General features: G+C 43.5%; 1 protein-coding gene across 1 annotated transcript in view; it reads left to right on the forward strand.

Annotated features, from left to right (window-relative positions):
• IGDCC4 (immunoglobulin superfamily DCC subclass member 4) overlaps nucleotides 1-21,565 on the forward strand; it is a gene marked incomplete at its 3' end in the record, with an annotated part of 80,076 nt that overhangs the window by 57,506 nt on the left and 1,005 nt on the right. The window contains 9 exon segments of the mRNA XM_081337606.1: nucleotides 6,644-6,751; nucleotides 9,950-10,133; nucleotides 11,285-11,416; nucleotides 12,785-12,836; nucleotides 12,840-13,047; nucleotides 13,646-13,783; nucleotides 16,050-16,146; nucleotides 18,281-18,521; nucleotides 20,861-21,022. Of these exon segments, the coding sequence (XP_081193732.1) occupies nucleotides 6,644-6,751; nucleotides 9,950-10,133; nucleotides 11,285-11,416; nucleotides 12,785-12,836; nucleotides 12,840-13,047; nucleotides 13,646-13,783; nucleotides 16,050-16,146; nucleotides 18,281-18,521; nucleotides 20,861-21,022 (1,322 nt within the window).

A 21,565-nucleotide genomic window follows, 5' to 3' on the forward strand; every position in this document is an offset into this window, starting at 1 on the left:
TTTTCTTTCTCTCATCTTCTGGGTTGTTGGGGTTTTTTTTTCCTTCTATGTTACAGAGGTGTTTTTTAAACCTTTGTAAATTTCTTTTTGCAACGAGCCAGTGCAGTCTTGATACTATGCCAACAGGTTCCGGGTGGCAAGGCTTCGCGGCAGGCAGCCATTCTGGCTGTCAGCCCCGTCGTCTCCGTAGAGCCACCGAAAACAGCACCGATCAGCTGTTTTGACGGCTCGCTCCTCAGGAGAAGAGGAGGGGGTGAGCGCTCAGGTAGGGGTAGAGCTCTCCGGGGCCGCCAGAGCTAAAATTCTGGCGGCTGAAGGATTGAGCCCCCCGAAGCCTGAGTTTGCTCCGGACTGCGGGGCGCCTCTGCTCCGGGCTTTTGGAGCAGAGCAGGGCATCAGCAACCATCCCTGCCAGCAAGAGAGAACTTTAGAGAACTTGGATGCAGGCAGAGCGATACAGGAGAATCAGGTGAAAGTGAATTTATGATCTTTAACTCGGTGGATTTTGTGGAGTTTGATGAAAGTGAAAGTGCGTAGCAGGCAATAGTGGGTGAAAATGGCTGCCAAATCTTCAAAAGTTCCTAGAAGTGCGGGGGCTTCTCCGGTGCAGCAATCTTCGTTACAAGCCTTAATGCCCCCCCCCCTCTGCACCTGCACCTGCATCTGTACCAACTTTTACAGTTAAAGACTTGCAGGATGTTTTGCAAGAGGCTATGAAAAAGCAATCTCAACAATTAGTTGAACTTATGGATGAGAAGCTTACAGAACTTATGGATGAGAAGCTAACAGAAATGAGGGCAGACATCTTACTTGCATTTCAAGGCATGGCTGTATGCATAGAGCGCTTGGACGAGAGAGTGGAAGATCTCAGCCAAAATAATATCAGATTAGATGCAAAAATGACAGAGATACTATGCCAACAGAGGGATAGTATCAAGATCATGTGAAGTGTTAGCACCGCTTTATATTATACTGGTGAGGCCACATTTGGAATACTGCACCCGGTTCTGGTCACCACAACACAAAAAAGACACTGAGTGTGGAGAAGAGCAACAAAGATGATTAGGGGTCTGGAGGCTAAACTATATGATGAATGGATAAGGGAACTAGCTATGTCTAGTCTAACAAAAAGAAGGACTAGGGATGAAATAATAATAATAACAACAGCAACAACAACAACAACAATAATAATAATGATAAGAACTGTTAGGCAAACTTTGCTTAAAGCAGAGAAACACATTCCTTCCCTGACTGTAATCAGAACAGAGCTGGAAGGGACCTTGGAGATCATCTAGTCCAACCCCCTGCTCAGGCAGGAAACCCTATACCATTTCGGACAAATGGCTGTCCAGTCTCTTCTTAAAAACTTCCAGTGTTGGAGCATTCACTGCTTCTGGAGGCAGGTTGTTCCACTGGTTAATTGTTCTCACTGTTAGAAAGTTTCTCCTTAGTTCCAGGTTGCTTCTCTCCTTGATTGTTTAGTTCTAGGTTGCTTTTCTCCTTGGTTAGTTTCCATCCACTGTTTCTTGTTTTGCCTTTTTGGGGCTTGGAAAAGAAGTTGAACCCCTCCTCTCTGTGGCAACCTCTCAAATATTGTGTCCTTCTTTTCTCTAGACTGGCCGTACCCAATTCTTGCAACGTTCTTCATACGTTTTAGCCTCCAGGCCTTTAATCATTCTAGTTGCTCTTCTCTGCACCTTTTTAACAACAACAACAACAAAAAGCGCCTTAGGGACATAAGGGGCAGGGTTTTCATCGTGATGTCCGGGCACATATTTTATCCCTTGCATAAGGGAAAAACGTAGGATTTACCCTTTTAACGAATGCTCTGGACACTTCTGGATCTTCCTCCCCCACCCCAATAGCCACCGGCCCATTTCTCCCTTTGTCCTTCCGTTCCCGCAGCTGCCAACCTTATTTTAGTGCAGATTTTTTTTTAAACAAAACCCCCTCTCTTGATCTGCAGAGCCAGCAGAGAAGGTTGTTTAAATGCGATTTCTCTTCCAGATGCAAATGTGGCTGGACCTTTGGATCCTCCCACTCCGTCTTGTGCTTTTTCTGGTGGGGAAGGCCAGTTTTGGAAGGCAGCCCTCCCTTTCTTCCCCCCCACCCCCAAGTCCTGCCCACAATGTAGTCAAAGCAAGAGTGATAAGTTGGCAGGGCTAAAAAAGGGGCACTTAAAGGCTGCTTTGTGGAGCTGAAAAGATCTGGCTGCCTTGCACCACAGGCACTGAATAGACACATGCTTAATTAGCAGGGCTTCATCAGGGAAAGCTAATGAGAAGAGGTAGAGGGAAGATCCTTTGGGAACAAGCGGCTGGGTGCTCCAAGAGAGAATTACCCCATTTTCTTTCTATTTGTAAACTCTGGGCCATTCCAGCCGTTCTGAATAAGTAGATCCTTAAAAAAAAAAGAGAGAGAGAGAGAGAGAGAGAGAGAGAGAGAGAGAGAGAGAGAGAGAGAGAGAGAGAGAGAGAGAGAGAGAGAGTGTAAAGAAAGGGAATTGGGTTATGGAACAGTGTTTAAAGAATATCTTTCAACAAAGCAGCGAAAAAAGGGAAAAGAAAAAAGGCAGCCAAAGGAAGAAATGGCCCTTTTGGCTGTCTATGCACAATTGGCCAGAGTTGGCAGTTGCCGAATCCTCCCCTTGCCAAGTTCCTTTTGAACTGGCCTGGGGTGGGGGGGTTGCCTTGGGCAGCCTGCAGTGGTGCTGCAGCCTCGTGCAATTATTTAATTGGATTAAGAAAGCGGGGGGCGGGGGGAAAGCTTGTCCCATTTCTATATTGGCAACAGGCAATCGAGCCCTTTCAACGACCCACTTCTGGAAGAGATTGTGGAGTGGCCTTTTGCACCATTGACCCACAATTAGGGGACACCAAATTGCTTCCCTTAGAGGTTGAAGAAAAGCAAGAAACGTTCCACCAGCATCTGCGTTTTTCTGGTTAGGCTGTTGGATTTGAGGCACCCGTGCGGTGCTGGCCATTGCTTGAATGAAGTTCAGCCTTGTGAACTTTCAGCTGGGTGAGCTTCAGTTCCCAGAATTCCCCAGCCAGCATGCTTTGAAATGCTGCACCAATGCAGCATGGCTGGCTGGAAAATTCAATTGAAGTCCAATAATAATAATAATAATAATAATAATAATAATAATAATAATAATAATAATAATAATAATAATAATAATAATAATAATAATAATAATAATAATAATAATACTGCAACCTGGCCATTGAAACTGCGAGATTATGGATTGAAACGTGTAACAGTGATACCCATTGTCATCGGGGAACTAGGAACTATGTCCAAAAACTTTGCAAAATACATCAAGAAATTGCAGCTTCCTGCAATAACTCCAGCAAAGCTACAAAAAACTGCGCTACTCGGAACATCTTACAGTTTAAGGAGATACCTGGTTGATACCTAGGATGCTGGCAGCAACCCATGTCAACCATTAGTGCCAGTCAATTTGAGTATTCAGTTGACTGAGTTTCATGTTTTATGAATAAAAGTTTTATATAATAATAATAAAGTTGGAGGGGACCTTGGAGGTAATCTAGTCCAACCCCCTTCTCAGGCAGGAAACCCTATACCATTTCAGACAAATGGTTGTCCAGTCTCTTCTTAAAGACTTACAGTGTTGGAGCATTCACAGATTCTGGAGGCAGGTTGTTCCACTGGTTAATTATTCTGTCAGGAAGTTTCTCCTTAGTTCCAGGTTGCTTCTCTCTTTGGTTAATTTCCATCCTTTGCTTCTTGTCCTGCCTTCAGGTACTTTGGAGAATAGCTTGACTCCCTCTTTTTTGGGGCAGCCCCTGAGATATATTTTTTTAAATCCCATTTATATCCCGCCCTTCTCTGAAGACTCAAGGCGGCTTACAATCTATGTATATGCCTGCTTATTAGGGCTTTCACCCCCCCCCCCCCACAAGCGGCATTATTACAAAGTAAGCTTATTGCCCCCAACAATCTGGGTCCTCATTTTACCTACCTTGGAAGGATGGAAGGCTGAGTCAACCTTGAGCCTGGTGGGACTCGAACCTGCACTAATTGCAGGCAGCTGGTGTTACTTAAGGAGGCATTAGCCCACTGCTCCACCAAGGCTCATATTGGAAGACTGCTATCATGTCCCCTCTCGTCCTTTTCTTCATTAAACTAGACATACCCAATTCCAGCAGCTGTTCCTTATATGTTTTAGTCTCCAGTCCCCTAATCATCTTTGTTGCTCTTCTCTGTACTCTTTCTAGAGTCTCAACATCTTTTTTACATCGTGGTGACCAAAACTGGATGCAGTATTCCAAGTGTGGCTTTACCAAGGCATTGTAAAGTGGTATTAATACTTCATGTGAACTTGATTCTATCCCTCTGTTAATGCAGCCTAGCACTGGGTGCCTCCATGTTACACATCTGGAGTTTACAAGGTTGAGAAGCATTGCTCTTCGGCCCTGCTTTTAATACTTCATGACTGATCTTTTTAATTTTGAAGTTTCAATTCCCCATTCATTCATTAATAAGTGACCAAACAGCCACCTCTTGACACTAAAAGTCCACACTCGGGATAGAGAGAACTACTGGTTTGAAAGAGGGGTGAAAGAGGCCCTCTATGTTCAAATTGAGCAGCCCTCTCTCAACCGAGGTGGTGGGATACAACACCGTTTACATCCTGTTTACAACATGGTCCTTTCAGGCTGTTCCAAGAAGATTCCACACCCATTTGCACTATGATTCAGGTAATCCTGAGGGCACAAATAAACCCCCAGTGGCTCTCAGAGAGAGTTCTAATGACCAGATGACTGCAAAGAAATATGATCCTTCCATCTCCCCCCCCCCACACACACACACCATCCTATCAGAATCAGTGAAGCTTCTTAGATGAGAAGTGAAATGTCTTCAAGGGAAAAACAAAGAAACTCTACTTGCCTTTTTGAAAAAGCACCTTTCAGAAAATCATGATCTGGATGATTGGGACTCTCCATAGGCGCTCTTGATTCAACTTACAACAGCTCAGTTAGTGCCTGTTCAAAGTTATAACGGCACTGGAAAAAAGTGACTTATGACCATTTTTCACAGTTACGACCATTACAGCTTCTCCAAGGTCACATGATCAAAATTCAGACATTTGGCAGCTGACTCGTATTTACGATGGTTGCAGCGTCCCAGGATCCCCTTTTGTGACCTTCTGGCAAGCAAAGTCAATGGGGAAGCCAGATTCACTTACGAAAACATTGTAATCTCCTACACGACTTTTCATTCTACTTTCCCGGGGAGCGTTTAAGCCATCATTTCACCCACTTATGTTAGTGTAGAAACTTGTGATTCTACCACTTTCAAGTTCAGGGGCTTAACGCTCTCTCCATGTTGCAACCAGTGCCTGGTGCCCAAAAGGTTGGGGATCTCTGCTTTATTGGCTACGTACTTAGGAGATGGATAGCAGCAGTGGTTGGCAGAGCCCAAAAAGGCAACCAGCTGTAAAACAACCCAGGTTTCTGTTTAGTGGTTCCCTGGGAAAACCTTTTAATGTTCTGATGTTCCACGGGGGCTTCGGTGGGCAGAGTCGGAAAAAGGGCTCTTACATTTGTCAGAAATAATTCCCAGCATTGCAATAAAGCATATTATTTTCAAGGATCAGGGGGGAAACATCGTAATCTCCTGCACAGTTTTCATTCTACTTTCCCAGAGAGAGTTTAAGCCATCATTTCACCCAATTATGTTAGTGTAGCAACTTGTGATTCTACCACTTTCACGTTCAGGGGCTTAATGCCCGATTCCAAAGACAAAGTGAATTTAGCAGTTTATTTTCAGCTGAGGAAGGCGTAATTTACAGCTTTTGTCTTTTCGCCTTTGCTAAATTACGTTCACCCGAGATGCTTTTCTTTATCCTTCGTTAAGAAACAAAGTTCGTCGGATAAAACCCAGTCCTGCATGGATTCGCAGGACTGAACCACAGACTAAACACGCTGGTCTGATCAAAGCTCTCCCCCCAAAAAACAGCAGCTTTTTAGGCACAGATAGTCCTGGACTTACAAGAGCTCATTTAGTGACTGTTCAAAGTTAGAACAGTACTGAAAAAGGAGACTTGTGGCTGTTTTTCACACTTGCAACTGTTGCAGCATCCCTATGTTCACGGGATCCAAATTCAGACACTGGGCAACGTGATTCACCTTTATGACGGCTGCAGTGTTCTGGATCCCCTTTTGAGACTTTCGGACAAGCAAAGTCAATGGGGAAGCCAGATTCACTTAACAATCATGTTGCTGACATAACAGCTGCAGTGATTCACTTAACAACTGTGGCAAGAAAGGTCGCAAAATGGGACAAAACTCACTTTACAATTGTCTCACTTAGCAACAAATTGTGGCTGTAAGTCGAGAACTACCTGTGCTTGGTTTTCCTGCGTATGGCGAAGGTCCCTTGGAACTCCACATTTTTGTTTTTATGACTGGGCTGAGTAGGGAATCTACTACCACCAAAATTTAGGTCACTCTGAACCAAGGGGGATAGTTTTGCGGAAACCAGATCAAGTCACCTTTCCATGGGTTCCAGATTTCCAACTAGCATGATGCCAGAGTTCAGCTAAACTCACATTTTTTTTTCCCTTGGGTTTTGCCTCTTTTGTTCACTAATTGCGTCTCTGTTTTACTCTCTCTAGTTCCTGGGCAGCTTTATGAAATCAAGCTGGTGGCTTTCAACAAACAGGAAGATGGTTATCCGGCTGTATGGAAAGGCAGGACCGAGCCAGCACCTGTAACAGTAGGTGGTAGGTATCTTCTTGTTAACTGTTGAAGTAAAAAAGAATATTTGCAACTGCTTCAAACCTAAGCTTCAAAAAGTGAGGTTAAAGAAAATTATCTGGTTGGCAGCTATTTGCTTGAGTTTAGAATGTTTAAATATTTCCAGATCATGAAGTTGAAGCTCAGATACTTTGGCCACCTAATGAGAAGGCCACTGGAGAAGAGCCTAATGCTGGGAAAGATTGAGGGCAAGAGAAGAAGGGGACGACAGAGAATGAGGTGGCTGGATGGAGTCACTGATGCAGTAGGCGTGAGCTTAAATGGACTCCAGAAGATGGTAGAGGACAGGAAGGCCTGGAGGAACATTGTCCATAGGGTCACGATGGGTCGGATACAACTTCGCAGCTAACAACAACAACAACAGAATGTTTAAAGCATACAATAGTTGGTTCTTCTAAAGCCAGTGATAAAATGATTTTCTTTAATGAGGAATCCAGCTAACTAATGATCCTGAAGCTCAAGAGAGTCATGGAGGAAATAGATTTGGTTAAATCTTGAGGTAGGCAGAACAATCCACAGGCAGTAGTCACAGCAGTTAGAACAATTACCTAAGGTGCGATCGGCCCAGGTTCGAATCTCAGAAGGGTATAGCTGACTGATAAGAACAAATAAGTTTGAAATGATCATATCAGTCTCCCTTTAATTCTTTGTTAGCAATCCAAAAAATTTACACAAATATGAGCTGTCACTGCTGTGACTACTGCCTGCGGATGGCCTTGGGTTAGGCTGAAACAGGAAATAAGATTTGTCCCGTGTTTGGGGCCTAGCAAGGTATTCTAAATACTTAACAAACACTTAACACATATCTCTCTTGCTTCTTAGCTAACAAAGCGAGAAAGAGCCAGTGGCCTAAAGGTTAGAACAATTGCCTAAGGTGCAATTGGCCCAGGTTCGAATCTCAGAAGGGTATGGCTGACTGATGAGAACAAATAAGTTTGAAATCATCATATCAGTCTCCCTTTAATTCTTTGTTAGCAATCCAAAAAAATTACATATATATTACATATATATGTGTGTGTGTGTGTGTGTGTGTGTGTGTGTGTGTGTGTCATATGTTAACTATTAGATTACCTTGCTAGGCCCCAAACATGGGGCAAATCTTTATTTCCTGTTTTCAGCCTTATCTCAAAGGCCATTGAACAGGCTGTAGTCACACCGGACAGTTCATATATTTGTGTAAATTACTAACAAAGAATTAAGGGAGGCTGAGATGCATTTCTGACTCATTAGTCTTCATCAGTCAGTCATACCCTTCTGAGATTCGATCCTGGGCTGATTGCACATTAGGCAGTGTTTTTACTGCCTAATGTGCCTCCCTTAATTCTTTGTTAGTAATTTACACAAATATATGAACTGTCCGGTGTGACTACAGCCTGTTCGATGGCCTTTGAGATAAGGCTGAAAACAGGAAATAAAGATTTGCCCCATGTTTGGGGCCTAGCAAGGTAATCTAATAGTTAACATATGACACATATCTCTCCCCTTGCAGAAAGCTAACAAAGCGAGAGAGAACCTGTGGCTCAAGAGGTAAAAACAACTGCCTAATGTGCAATCAGCCCAGGTTCGAATCTCAGAAGGGTATGACTGACTGATGAAGACTAATGAGTCAGAAATGCATCTCAGCCTCCCTTACTTCTTTGTTAGTAATTTACACAAATATATATATATATATATATATATATATATATATATATATATATATATATATATATATATATATATATATATATATATATATATATATATATATATATATATATATATATATATATATATATATATATATATATATATATATATATATATATATATATATATATATATATATATATGTCAAATGCTTGTTAACTATTTTTAGATTACCTTGCTAGGCCCCAAACATGGGACAAATCTTTATTTCCTGTGTCAGCCTAACCTGAAGGCCATCGACAGGCAGTAGTCACACCGGTGACAGCTCATATTTGTGTAAATTTTAAATTGCTAACAAAGAATTAAGGGAGACTGATATGCATTTCAAACTTATTAGTTTTCATCAGTCAGCCATACCCTTCCACGGCCATTAAGTGAATCTCTGCATTTAAGTGAATTAGGCAGTCATTAAATGAATCCAGCTTCCCCCATTGTCTTTGCTGGTTGGAAGCTAACTGGGAAGGGCTGCAAATGGCAACTCTTGGATGCTTATATGCATGCCAGTTGCCACGTACCCGAATTTTGATCACGTGGACCATGGAGATACTGCAGTGGTGGCAAGTATAAGGACCAGTTGTAAGTCACTTTTTCAGTGCTATTGTGACTTCGGATGGTTGCTAAAGGAATGGTTGTTAAATTGTGGATTCCCTTGTAACATTGGTGCAGAAAATGGTGGGTATAAAAATGGTTGGCTTCTGCTTTGGGCATTGAATATTGCCTTTGCTTTGTGTTTAGGTCTTTGGATTACCTTGTTTAGCCACACCTGAGCAACCTGAAAATAAGTACATCCAGTCCTCGACTTGCAACACTTCATTTAGTGACCATTCAAAGTTACAACGGCACTGCAAAAAGTGACTTAGGACTGGTTTTGACACTTAACAACCATTGCAGCATCCCCATGATCATGTGAGCAAAATTCAAACTCTGGGCACTTGACTCATATTTATGACGGCTATGCGGTGTCCCCAGGGTCCTGTGATCCCCTTTTGCAACCTTCTGACAAGCAAAGTCAATTTGTGGAGCCAGATTCACTTAACAACCGTGTTACTACTACTACCCTTAACAACTCTGGCGAAAAGATTGTAAAATGGGGGCAAAACTCACTTTAAAAAAATGTTTCACTTAGCAATGGAGATTTTGGGCTCAATCGTAGTCACAAGTCGAGGGTTAGCTGTACAGTATTTTATGGTTGCCTGTGTCTAACATGGCCGCCATTTTGTAAGTGGGGAAGCCCATCCTCTTGACAGCATTCTGTTTTGTGAGAGTTCCCACAGTATCGTTTCTCTAAATGCCAAAGGAGAACAGCATTTGGTGTATAGAACCTCATGACAAGAAAGCTAGCCTGATAAGCAATGGCTGTAACTGATGCTGGTCCTTCCATACATGTATCCATAGCTCCAGGTGTATTATTTCCTTCTCCTTCTCCTTCTCCTCCTCCTCCTCCTCCTCCTCCTCCTCCTTGATTATCTTCTCAGATTTTCCAGTTCAGAAAGGTCCCCCGCCACCTCCTGGCCATCTCCATGTTGATTCCAATAGTTCCACAACAATTTGGTTGCAGTGGAAGAAGCCCAACTTCACCACCATGAAGATTGTCAACTACACAGTCCGTTTCAGCCCCTGGGGGTTAAAGAACGCCTCGCTTGTGATGTATTACACAAGGTAGGAGCATCCTCCACAGTGTAAGTGATCATCATAAGGGTCGTGATACACTGCACAAATGAAGTCATTTGGGTCATGTGAGGTCCTTGTTGGGTAGTGGACAGTTGCAAGCAGAACTAATGTGGGGGCTTTTCGTACCAAAGAATTAAAAACAGACTTTTTTTCTTATTGGAACCATTCAGATAATTTAGTGAGGAGCATTCATGCTTTCTCTTTGATATCACACTGTTTATGGAGATTCGTAGTCATCCAGGTCTTGGTTGTCCCAAAGGTGCTTTTTCAAGAGGCAACTAGACTTTCTCGTTTTTCCTTGAACACCTTTTGCTTCTCATCCAAGACATTTCTTCAGTTCTGAAAAAAGCGTCTGGGATGAGAAACAAAACGTCTTCAAGGAAAAACAAAGTCCAGTTGCCTTTATATTACAGTATTTAGTCTTCTAAGTTGTTTTGGGATACTTTAAGGTAAAGGTAAAGGTTCCCCCGCACATGCGTGCTAGTCGTTTCCAAATCTAGGGGCCGGTGCTCATCTCCGTTTCAAAGCCGAAGAGCCAGCGCTTGTCCTAGGACGTCTCCGTGGTCATGTGGCTGGCATGACTAAATGCCAAAGGCGCACGGAACGCTGTTACCTTCCCACCACAGTGGTCCCTATTTTTCTACTTGCATTTTTATGTGCTTTCAAACTGCTAGGTTGGCAGAAGCTGGGACGGTAACAGGCGCTCACTCTGTTACGCGGCACTCGGGATTCGACCCGCCAAACTGCCAACCTTCTGATCGACAAGCTCAGCATCCTAACCCACTGAGCCACCGCGTCCCTTCTGGGATACTTTAAGATACTTTAATCTTTCTTTTTCTTTTGTATAACCCTGACTAGACTTTCTAGATACCCATGATCAGCCCAGAGAAATCTCCTTGGGTAGTTGTCGGATTTTCTGGCCCACCAGATTTTAATCTGTTTTTACAGATTAACAGCTAAATCAGAAGCTGGTAAAGGCCCCACATTGGCAACCGAGACATTTCCTTCCCCTCCAGCCCTCTCTTTCTATAACTCTACCATTCAAAGGCTGCCAAAATCTGGCCAGTCTTTGAAGGACACCAGCTCCTGTGATCACGGTTTCATCCTCTTGTGGGAATTTTTCTTCTTCTTCTCCGTAGCTCTAGAGAGGATGTTCTTATTAGCGGACTGAAACCCTTCACAAGATACGAGTTTGCGGTGCAATCCAACGGTGTCGGAATGGACAGTCCGTTTGGAAATGTGGTGGAGTGTTTCACCCTTCCGGACAGTAAGTCCAGCAGCCTGAAATGTTACCTGAGGATGGGAGGGGGAGGGGAATGCAAAGGAGGGTATTAATTTTAGTACTAGTGGAAAGGTACTAGTGTCCTCAAAAAAAAAAAAAAAAAGAAAGCCCACAAGTTTCTAGTCTTTGTTTTGTTTTATTATTTTACTTTACTTTACTTTTTACTTCACTTCACTTCACTTCACTTCACTTTTATTTTTATTCTATTTTATTTTATTTTATTTTTATTATTTATTTTTTATTTATGTTACTATTTTATTTTATTATTTTATTTTCTATTTCTATTGTCACCCATTTCAACGTTTATGTTTAAGCCTTGCCTATACTGCTCTTCCAAATACCAACAATAGTTAATAGTACAGATGAAACCATAGCCCGTTAAATTCAGAGCAATAATAATAAAAAAAGAGAGCTTGAGCAGATTTCTAAATATTTTCTCCAAATGAAGGAAAAGAAACTCTCAAATATTTTTAACCTCAGTAGCCAAAGCAGGGGCATCTGCAAGGAGATGCAAGTTCAAAAAGTGAAGACGGTGATGGCAACTGTACAATCAGAGCCCTACTCTTTACAGGCCCCATCTCTTCTTTCACACACACACACAGAGAGAGAGACACACAGACACACAAACACACAAACACAGAGAGAGAGAGAGAGAGAGAGAGACACAGACACACAGACACAGAGAGAGGCATACCCATATCTCCGTATGCCCCTGAACAGAAGACTACTAAATTATATATTGGGTGAAAAGCAAATTTAGTATTTCTTTGACAAATTTTCTTTGCTATCAGAGAGCCACCATCAAAAAGGCCCCATTTCTAGCCCTCATCTGCTTCATCCCCAAGAGCTGTCAATCTCCAGAAAGGATGTTGCAAGCAAATCTATGGAGATAGTCATTTTTATTTATTTATATAGATGATAGGTAGATGCAAGGATGGATGTCTGGATGGATATAGCTATAGATGAGTGGGTAGGTGAGCGGATGGATGGGTAGGTAGTATATAGTTAAATGAAAGATATATAATAGAATAGATGATGGATAAGTAGATGGATGGAGATAGATAGATAGATAGATAGATAGATAGATAGATAGATAGATAGATAGATAGATAGATAGATAGATAGATAGATAGATAGAGAGGTAGATAGATAGAGAGGTAGAGAGGTAGGAAGGTAGGTAGGTAGGTAGGTAGATAGATAGATAGATAGATAGATAGATAGATAGATAGATAGATAGATAGATAGATAGATAGATAGATAGATAGATGATAGATAGATCAGACAGACATGTAGTAGTTTTATTAGATATTTTGTTCATATATGGCCCTAGGGCTGGATTTGATTTGATTTGATTTAGGAGGGAATCTGGGGGGGGAAGAGTGTCAGAGGTTCACCCAGCTCCTGCTTGCTGACTTTCTGTCTCCTGTCGCTTCTGCTGCTCTCCTGTAGGGCCCTCAACTCCCCCCTCTGACCTGCGGCTACACCCAATCAACCCATACGCGGTCCAGCTTCACTGGTGTCCCCCCTTGGAACCGAACGGCATCATTGTGGAATATGTTATCCTCTACAATGCCAACTGCACCGAGCCGGATGAGATGTGGACTCTGTTGACCAGAGAGGGTAAGCATTGTGTCCGCCAATGCACAGGAACATCCAAGGTTGCCTGCAAGAGGAGGTGGGTGTCCAGAATTCAAGATGTTGACTCCAATCCTGCAGTCGAACTCCCACTCTTTCTTTTTTAAAGTTTGATGGAAAGAACAACTAGGGTTGACACAATAACAGGGTTCCAATGTCTCAGGGGCCGCCCCAGAGAAGAGGGAGTCAAGCTATCCTCCAAAGCCCCTGAAGGCAGGACAAGGAACAACGGATGGAAACTCATCAAGGAGACAAGCGATCTAGAACTTAGGAGAAATGTCCTGACAGTGAGAACAATTAATCCCTGGGGGCTTTTATGAAGAGACTGGACAGCAACCTTGGGGCTGGAATATTAGGATCCAATACCACATCCAGCATGCTGGGAAAGGTTGAGGGCAAGAGAAGAAGGGAATGACAGAGAATGAGGTGGCTGGATGGAGTCACTGAAGCAGTAGACGTGAGCTTAGATGGAAGATGGTAGAGGACAGGAAGGCCTGGAGGAACGTTATCCATGTGGTCAGGATGGGTCGGACAAGACTTCGCAACTAACAACCACCACATCCAGCATTCCTCTCTTCTTCAGGCAGTACCTTCAGCGCTGAAGTGAATGGACTGGAGAGCGACACCAGATACTTCTTCAAGATGGGAGCCAAGACAGTCGTAGGATCGGGACCCTATTCTAGCGTGAAAGATGTGCAAACCTTGCAGGAGCGACTCACAGGTAAAGGCTGCTTCTCTTAAAAAGGAGTTCTTAAAAAGGGGGGAAGGGGGAACATTTTCATTTGGCTCCTGAATTAATCCCTCTTCTGGGTTCCCACAGACAACTCCACCGAGTGGAGTTTGCACCATGCATTAAGCCACAGAGGGAGGAAAACCCAAGATCCAAGCTGACCACAGGTAGTCCAGGGTTTACAAACCACAGTTGGGGCCAGACTTTCCGTTGCTGAGCAAGGCGATTGTTAAACGAGTCCTGCTTGGTTTTACGACCTTTTTGCCGTGGTGGTTTAACGATTTACATAGTCATTAGGCAAATCTGATTTCCTCCCCGCCCCGCCACCCCCCCCAATGACTTTGCTAAGGTTGCAAACCGCGACCGTGTGATCTTAGGATGCTTACAACAGGGGTCCCCAAACCCCAGGCCGTGGACCGGTACCAGGCTGTGGCATGCCAGCAACCAGTCCACACAAACAAGCAAAGCCCCATCCGTGGTATGCAGGCAACACACAAAACCACGCACCCTCCGATCCACGGAAAAACCTCTCTCCACGGAACCAGTCCCTGGTGCCCAAAAGGTTGGGGAACTCTGTCTTAACAACCATCGTAAACACATGCCGGTTGCCAACTGGGCACGTTTCGATCATGCTAACCGTCGGGTGGCTGCAGTGGTTACAGGCATGAAGACAGGTTCCAAATCACTTTTTTTTTTCAGTGCCATTGTAACTTCTAAAGGTCGCTAAACAAATGATTTTAAGGTTAGGGTACTAACCTAAGGATGCTTAAGCTGCTAAATGTACAGGCAAGTCAAGGGCCACCTGTACCTTTAGCACCCTAAGCCTTGACCAGTGTTATTTAAGCCACTGGAGTGAAAGAAGACTTAGGGATCAGTGCTTGGTGGACCAGGATGAAGGGGAGGTCACCCTGTCAGTCCAACTCCAAAGTGAGGAAGCTGGTGGCTTTCCAAGTGTCGTCCGCCCTCCCCCTCCCCTCTGTGATGACTGAGGATGCTGTGAGCCTAATGGGGAAGGGGATGGGCCAGCAGTGGAGGAGATCCAGGTTCTGGTCTCTTCACCACCACGGAAGCTTCCTGGGTGACTTGGGCCAGCCCTTCCCTCTTAATTAAGAACTAAGGTGGTCCAGTGGAGAAGATGCTGGACTGGCTGAAGAGATCAGACTGAAGTCCGTCCTCCAGACATAAAACTCCCTGGGTGATTTGGGGCCCTTCTTTCTCTCTCAGCTCAACCGTCCACATAGGTTGGCATGAGGAGACATTGGAGGAGGGAATATTGAGTCTAGGGGAGGGGAGGGGTGGAGAGTGGAGTGGGAATGGAACTGCATAGAGTTACGAAAGGAATAGAATGGAATGGAATGGAATGGAATAGAATAGAATAGAATAGAATAGAATAGAATAGAATAGAATAGAATAGAATAGAATAGAATAGAATAGAATAGAATAGAATAGAATAGAATAGAATAGAATAGAATAGAATAGAATAGAATAGAATAGAATAGAAAAATGAAAGAATGGAATAGAAGAGAAGAGAATATAGATAGGAAAAGAAAAGAAAAGAATAGTTATGAACAAATAGAATAGAATAGAAGAATGAAAGAATGGAATGGAATGGAATAGAATAGAATAATGAAAGAATAGAATAGAATAGAATAGAATAGAATAGAATAGAATAGAATAGAATAGAATAGAATAGAATAGAATAGAATAGAATAGAATAGAATAGAATAGAATAGAATAGAATAGAAAAAAGGAAAAAAGAATAGAGTTACGAACAAATAGAATAGAACGGAACAGAATAGAATAAAACAGAATAAAATAGAGTTGCGGACGAACAGAACAGAGTAGAGTAGAGTAGAGTAGAGTAGAGTAGAGTAGAGTAGAGTAGAGTAGAGTAGAGTAGAGTAGAGTAGAATAGAAATGTAACACTCTGGTATGTCTTGACATGGAATTGACACCATGGGGACCCAGGACCAGGTCCCTCCTCAGTCACAGAAGTAATGCTGCTTGGGTGTGTGTGTGAAAGCCCTAATAAGCAGGCATATACATAGAATGAAGGCTACTGCTAAGCTTGTAAGCTGCCCTGAGTCTTCGGAGAAGGGCGGGATATAAATGTAATAATAAAAAAAAGTTCACAGGGAGGGTTTAACCAGTCCCTCCCTCCCTCCCTCCCTCTCTTCTAGGAGGGCTGTTAGGGGGAAGAAAAAGTCTTCCTCTCTTCTTCCTCCTCTTCATGCTCTCCTGTGTCCTTTACCTGCAGATATCTTAGTTCATTCTGTCACCGGGGTCACGGTAGCAATTTGCCTGCTTTGTATTGTCTTCTGTGCCTGCGCCAGCTTTCGCAACAATAACCTGAGGTAAGTTGTGTTTCAGCGCTGCCTCCAACACGCGAGCCCAGTTGTCTGCCTTCTCTTCTGCCCGCTACCTGTGTGCCAGGGTGAACTTTGATAAAGAATTGGGAAGTGTGGAATTGATGACAACGTATCAAGATGGGGAGGCATCATTTTATCTTTAAATGCCCCTGTGTGAAAACAAGGCCACCAAGCAGAAAGTAGCCTCTGTCATGTCCCAAAGGTGCTTTTTTCAAAAGGCAGCTGGACTTTGTTTTTTTCCTTGAAGTCATTTCGCTTCTCATCCAAGAAGCTTCTTCAGTTCTGACTGAATGATGGGGAATGAAAGGATTTGTATTCTCTGTAGTCGCCTGGTCCTTAGCACTTTGAAGGTCAGTTGTTAGCTCTCTGAGAGCCCTTGAGGCAACTTGGGGCTTATTTGTGTCCTCAGAGTCACCTGAATCATAGTGCAAATGGATGTGGAATCTTCTTGGGACTGCCGGAAAGGACCATGTTGTAGACAGGAGATAGATGGTGTTGTATCCCACCACTTCTGTTGAGGGAAGCCTGCTCAGTTTGAACATAGAAGGCCTCTTTCACCCCTCTTTCAAACCAGTAGTTCTCTCTGTCCAGAACTGGACTTTGCTATCTTCAAAACCTGCTGTCAGAACTGATGAAGCTTCCTGGATGAGAAGTGAAATGTCTTCAAGGAAAAAAAAAACAAAGAAAATCCAGTTGCCTTTTGAAAAAGCACCTCTGAGACAACCATGGCCTGGATGACTGAGAATCTCCGTCGACATTTAGACTCCAACATATTTTGGAAATAATTTGAAGAAGGCACTGCAGAGCGGGCAAATCCAGGAACCGACCCAGCTGCTTTAAAAGGACGACACGCTCAAGCCGTGTTTCATCCTCTGCCTGTTCAGAAGGATCTTTGGGAGCAGGATGCGAAGCATGGCATACCCTAAAAAGCAATTTTCTTGCCAATGGAAAACTGCCAGAGCAGACAGAGCTTGTTAGTTCTAATCCTGCAGGGTAATTTTTACCTGAAACTATTGTATCTCTAAAAGGGACGCGGTGGCTCAGTGGGTTAGGACACTGAGCTTGTCGATCAGAAGGTCGGCAGTTTGGCGGGTCGAATCCCGAGTGCCACGTAGCAGAGTGAGCGCCTGTTACTCGTCCCAGCTTCTGCCAACCTAGCAGTTTGAAAGCACGTAAAAATGCAAGTAGAAAAATAGGGACCACTACGGTGGGAAGGTAACAGCGTTCCGTGCGCCTTTGGCGTCTAGTCATGCCGGCCACATGACCACGGAGACGTCCTCGGACAAGCGCTGGCTCTTCGGCTTTGAAACGGAGATGAGCACCGGCCCCTAGAGTCGGAAACGACTAGCACGCCTGTGCGGGGGAACCTTTACCTTTACCTTATTGTATCTCTGTATGAGAATCCACATTAAAACACAATCAAGAGATGGCTGCCCAACCTTTGCTAATCCAGTGCTTCCTTTTCTGTGTCTGTCATTTTTTTTTCTTCCCAAGCCTAAACTTCCCCTACATTTCAAGTTATCTTTGGAGAATTTGGTGTTCAGTTCTCTAATCATCTTTACTGCTCTTCTGTGCTTTCACTCCAATGTCTTAATTCTTCCTTCAACTCCTTTATTTATCCAGGAGAGATCCAGCCTAGAACTAAGGAGAAATTTCCAGTCAGGGAGAGCAATTAATCAGTGGCCTTCAGAAGTTGTGGGTCCTCCATCACTGGAGGTTTTCAAGAAGAGACTGGACAGCTGTTTTTCAAAAATGGCTTACATTCCCCTGCTGGAGCAGGAAGTTGGACTGTGGATCTCCGGGATCCCTTCCAACTCTGTTATTCTGCATTCTATATGATGTTAATTATTGTGTAAAGGGGCTATTAGAGAGAGAATTGGAGATTGGAGGTTTACAGTTAAAACCTCAATATAAACAAACCATCAAACGTACAAATAAACAAAACAATGACTGTGTAACAAATCTCCACCATCCCTCAGCAGGGGGAAAAAAACACCATCCTTCCCAGCAGCACTTGCTATTAAGATGATGATCTCCTTGTCAGGCTTGGGATCAGCCTGGGACCGGTGTCTGTGGAGCTGTCCTTGGTAAACGATAACCGTCTTCTTCCTGTCTGTAGGAAATCTGTGCCTGGTTTGGATTCCCAAGGTTCAGGAAGCCACATGTATCACCACCGGAACCGGCAGGCAGCAGCGCCCCTATCGGTGATCCCATCAACTTCTCATGAAATGGAGTCTCTCATGGCTCCCCTCTCGGATGGTGCCCCTTCGCCTCCGAGCGACTGCGCAGAGCTGACTGAAGCCCATGGTCTCATCCATGCTAGTCCTCTGGAGGACAACGTGGGCCACGTTCCAATAAAGGTATGGTCAGGATCCTTTCATCGTGTTCTGTGGGAACCCATTCTTCTTCTGGAGAGGTAGATCCTGTAGATTTTTTTTTATCCCCCTCATCCCCACCCCAGCTGTGGTGAGTTCTCTGATTCTTCTTTGATTTTCTCTGGCCAAGCTGTTTATCTTCCAGGAGTCTTCCTTTCCTCCCAGCTTAATTCTTCCTAGAGTTTGTCGGGAGCATTTCATTTCATGAGGGAATGTTTAATTGGCCTAATTTACCTCATCTGTTTTATGTTTACCTTTGTACCCTGTGGAGAGTGCATAAGGTAATTATGGGATTGACTAAAACAAATGTGAGAGGAGCCGGTGGGATTTCCCATTTGCATCCCTCACCCACTTTTAGATCCTCAGCTGACACCAAAGTTGTCACCTCAGGAAGAAGCAGCAGTCAGATTGGAAGCTAGGGAAACTAATTGGTGGATGCTTAACATGGAACACAGAATCATAGGACTGGGAGGGACCTCAGGGGGTCTTCTAATCCAACCCCCTGCTTAAGGCAGGACACCTAGACCATCCCAGACAAATGATTGTCTAATCTTTTCTTGAAGACCTCCAAGTAATGGAGCACCCACAACTCCAGGAGGCAAGCCATTCTGTTGAGTAACTGTTCTCACTGTCAGGAAGTTTCTCCTTCATTTCACGCTGGATCTCTTTAATGACCTTCCACCCATTGCTTCTCATCCTGGCCTCTGGTGGCTTGGAGAATAACTCAATTCCCTCTTCTCTGTGATTGTCCTTCAAGTACTGGAAGGCTGCTATCATTCCCCTCTAGTCCTTTTCTTTGATAGGCTAGACCAGGGGTCTTCAAACTTGGCCCTTTTATGACTTGTGGACTTCAACTCCCAGAATTCCTCAGCCAGGCACGCTGGCTGAGGAATTCTGGCAGTTGAAGTCCACAAGTCATAAGAGGACCAAATTTGAAGACCCCTGGGCTAGACATACCTAGTTCCCTTAACTGTTCATCATACAATTTAGCCTCCAGCTCCTTTATCATCTTACTTACTCTTCCCTACACACTTTCTAGTGTCTCAACATCTTTTTTGTATTGTGGTGACCAAAACTGAACATATTTCAAGTGTGGCTTTGGTAGTGCAGTATAAAGCGGTATTATCACTTCTTGTGATCTTGATGTAATACTTTTACCTATTATAACTTCTGGATGGTTGCTCAAATGAATGGTTGTAAGTCAAGGCCTACCTGCATTGCCTTCAACTGGCCCTGCCCCCTATTTTCTTACCCTCCTCCCCATTCCTTTTCCCATTTAAAAGGTTCACTGATAACTTCCAAGTCCAGCATTTACAAATGTACTAAAGGCACAAATGCACACACCGATTCTAAAAGCAGTAAGTCCTGCCTGCATTTGCGTAGCCACCAGAGGGAAGCAAATACACTGCTAAAAGTTGAAAGTTGACCTGTTAAGACATGTTTGTGTGTTGTGGGGTGTGTGTGTGTGTGTGTGTTTATGTCTGTCCTGCTTTTTGCACTTTGTGGGGACAAGCAGGAGACTTTTCCACCTTGAAAGTTGTTTGCAAGGACATACACACCATCTGCTCACTGGCTGCATTTCTTTTTTTAAAAAAAATGGCTTTTATGTTTTTAACTTCGCAGAACAGAAAAAGCGAAAAGAAGCAGAAAGTAAAACCAGACAAACTACCGTATATATGAAGACTTCTCATACATGCATATATTTATGTGTAATTTTTGAACAGTGACAATCTGGTTGCAGTACCCTTCTGCCTCCAATTTTTCACTTGTATTACAATCCATTATCCTTGAAGAGGTTTTTGAGTTTCGAAATGAAGCAAAAACTGACCAGCAGTCAGGAACCATCAATTTTACACCACTGTCCAAAGTATTTTACCCCTTCTCCACCAATTCAAGATGCAGGTGCTTAACTTCGAAACTCTAAATTCTTTGAACGTTGCATACCCGAATTTTCCTATCTTAGTCTTCCTTTCTTATCAAGTTGTGCATTTAAAGTCTCCTGCTGAAGCTGTTCTTCTAGTATCTTCCAAAAATACAATAGTTGCCAACTAAAGGAAGTGAAACAAAATAATAATGTTGTTTTGAGAGAGTTTTCCAGATGCCATGTTGAGGTTTTCCAAGCCAAAGCCTTTTTCTTCATCCAGGTCTGTTGCCTTGGCATCTTTAGAAGGAAGCTGTGATCATGTTGTTATATATTATGCTGAGAACTCTTGTAAAGCATTGTAAAATTAAAATCAGAAGGAAACACAAATAAAATAGCCTTAAGCAGATAAATACAAGTATGGGATTAAAAATAATGTGTTTGTTTTTTTTTGATTCTGCAGCCTCCGTGGGGGAAATCTCTGAACAGCTGGACAAGCGGCATTGCTGGCTACGGAGTCTCAATTCCAAAAGAGCCCACCATGGCTTTGAATGGATCAGTGAAGATGGTCTCCAATGGAGGACAGAAGCTCTTGTTGCAAGCTTTGGTTTATGAGGTTGTCACGGTGTGTATTCCTAGCAGGAAGACATTTTTTTTGGTCCGTAATGGGAAGGAAACCCACCACTTAGTTAAAAGACTGACATTACCTATGGAGAGGGTGAAATTGTGTTAAGGCACTCAGCTACACTTATAATACCGGTTGTCTGATTTATCGTGCTTTGAGCAGAGCAGGAGCTGTGCATCATTGGGTTGTTTCTGCTCTGGATTTTGCGTATGTGCCCATCAAAATAAAATAGCAAAATAAACTCCCAGCCTCCTGATGGTTTCCTGGCGTGCTAAATAGCAGGATTCTGAAGGTAGACTTGTCACAGCTCACCTGGCTAAGAATTATGGATGTTCTAGTCCAGACAACTATAAAAAAAATGTCAGGTAAGGTGCGTTAGCATCTTTCTCCTGTGTCTTATGCTTCCTGGATAGGCCCACTTTGAAACATGGTCTTGCTCACTCCTGTCTGAAGCAGTGATGCTTCAGATAGGAAGGCGGTGCAGAGAGTGGTGAAGATGGCTGAAAAGATCATTGGCAGTTCCCTCCCTTCCATCCAGGCGTT

This window comes from Vipera berus (genome assembly GCF_964194415.1).
Source record: "Vipera berus genome assembly, chromosome: 12".
In the NCBI taxonomy this organism is placed as follows: Eukaryota; Metazoa; Chordata; class Lepidosauria; order Squamata; family Viperidae; genus Vipera; species Vipera berus.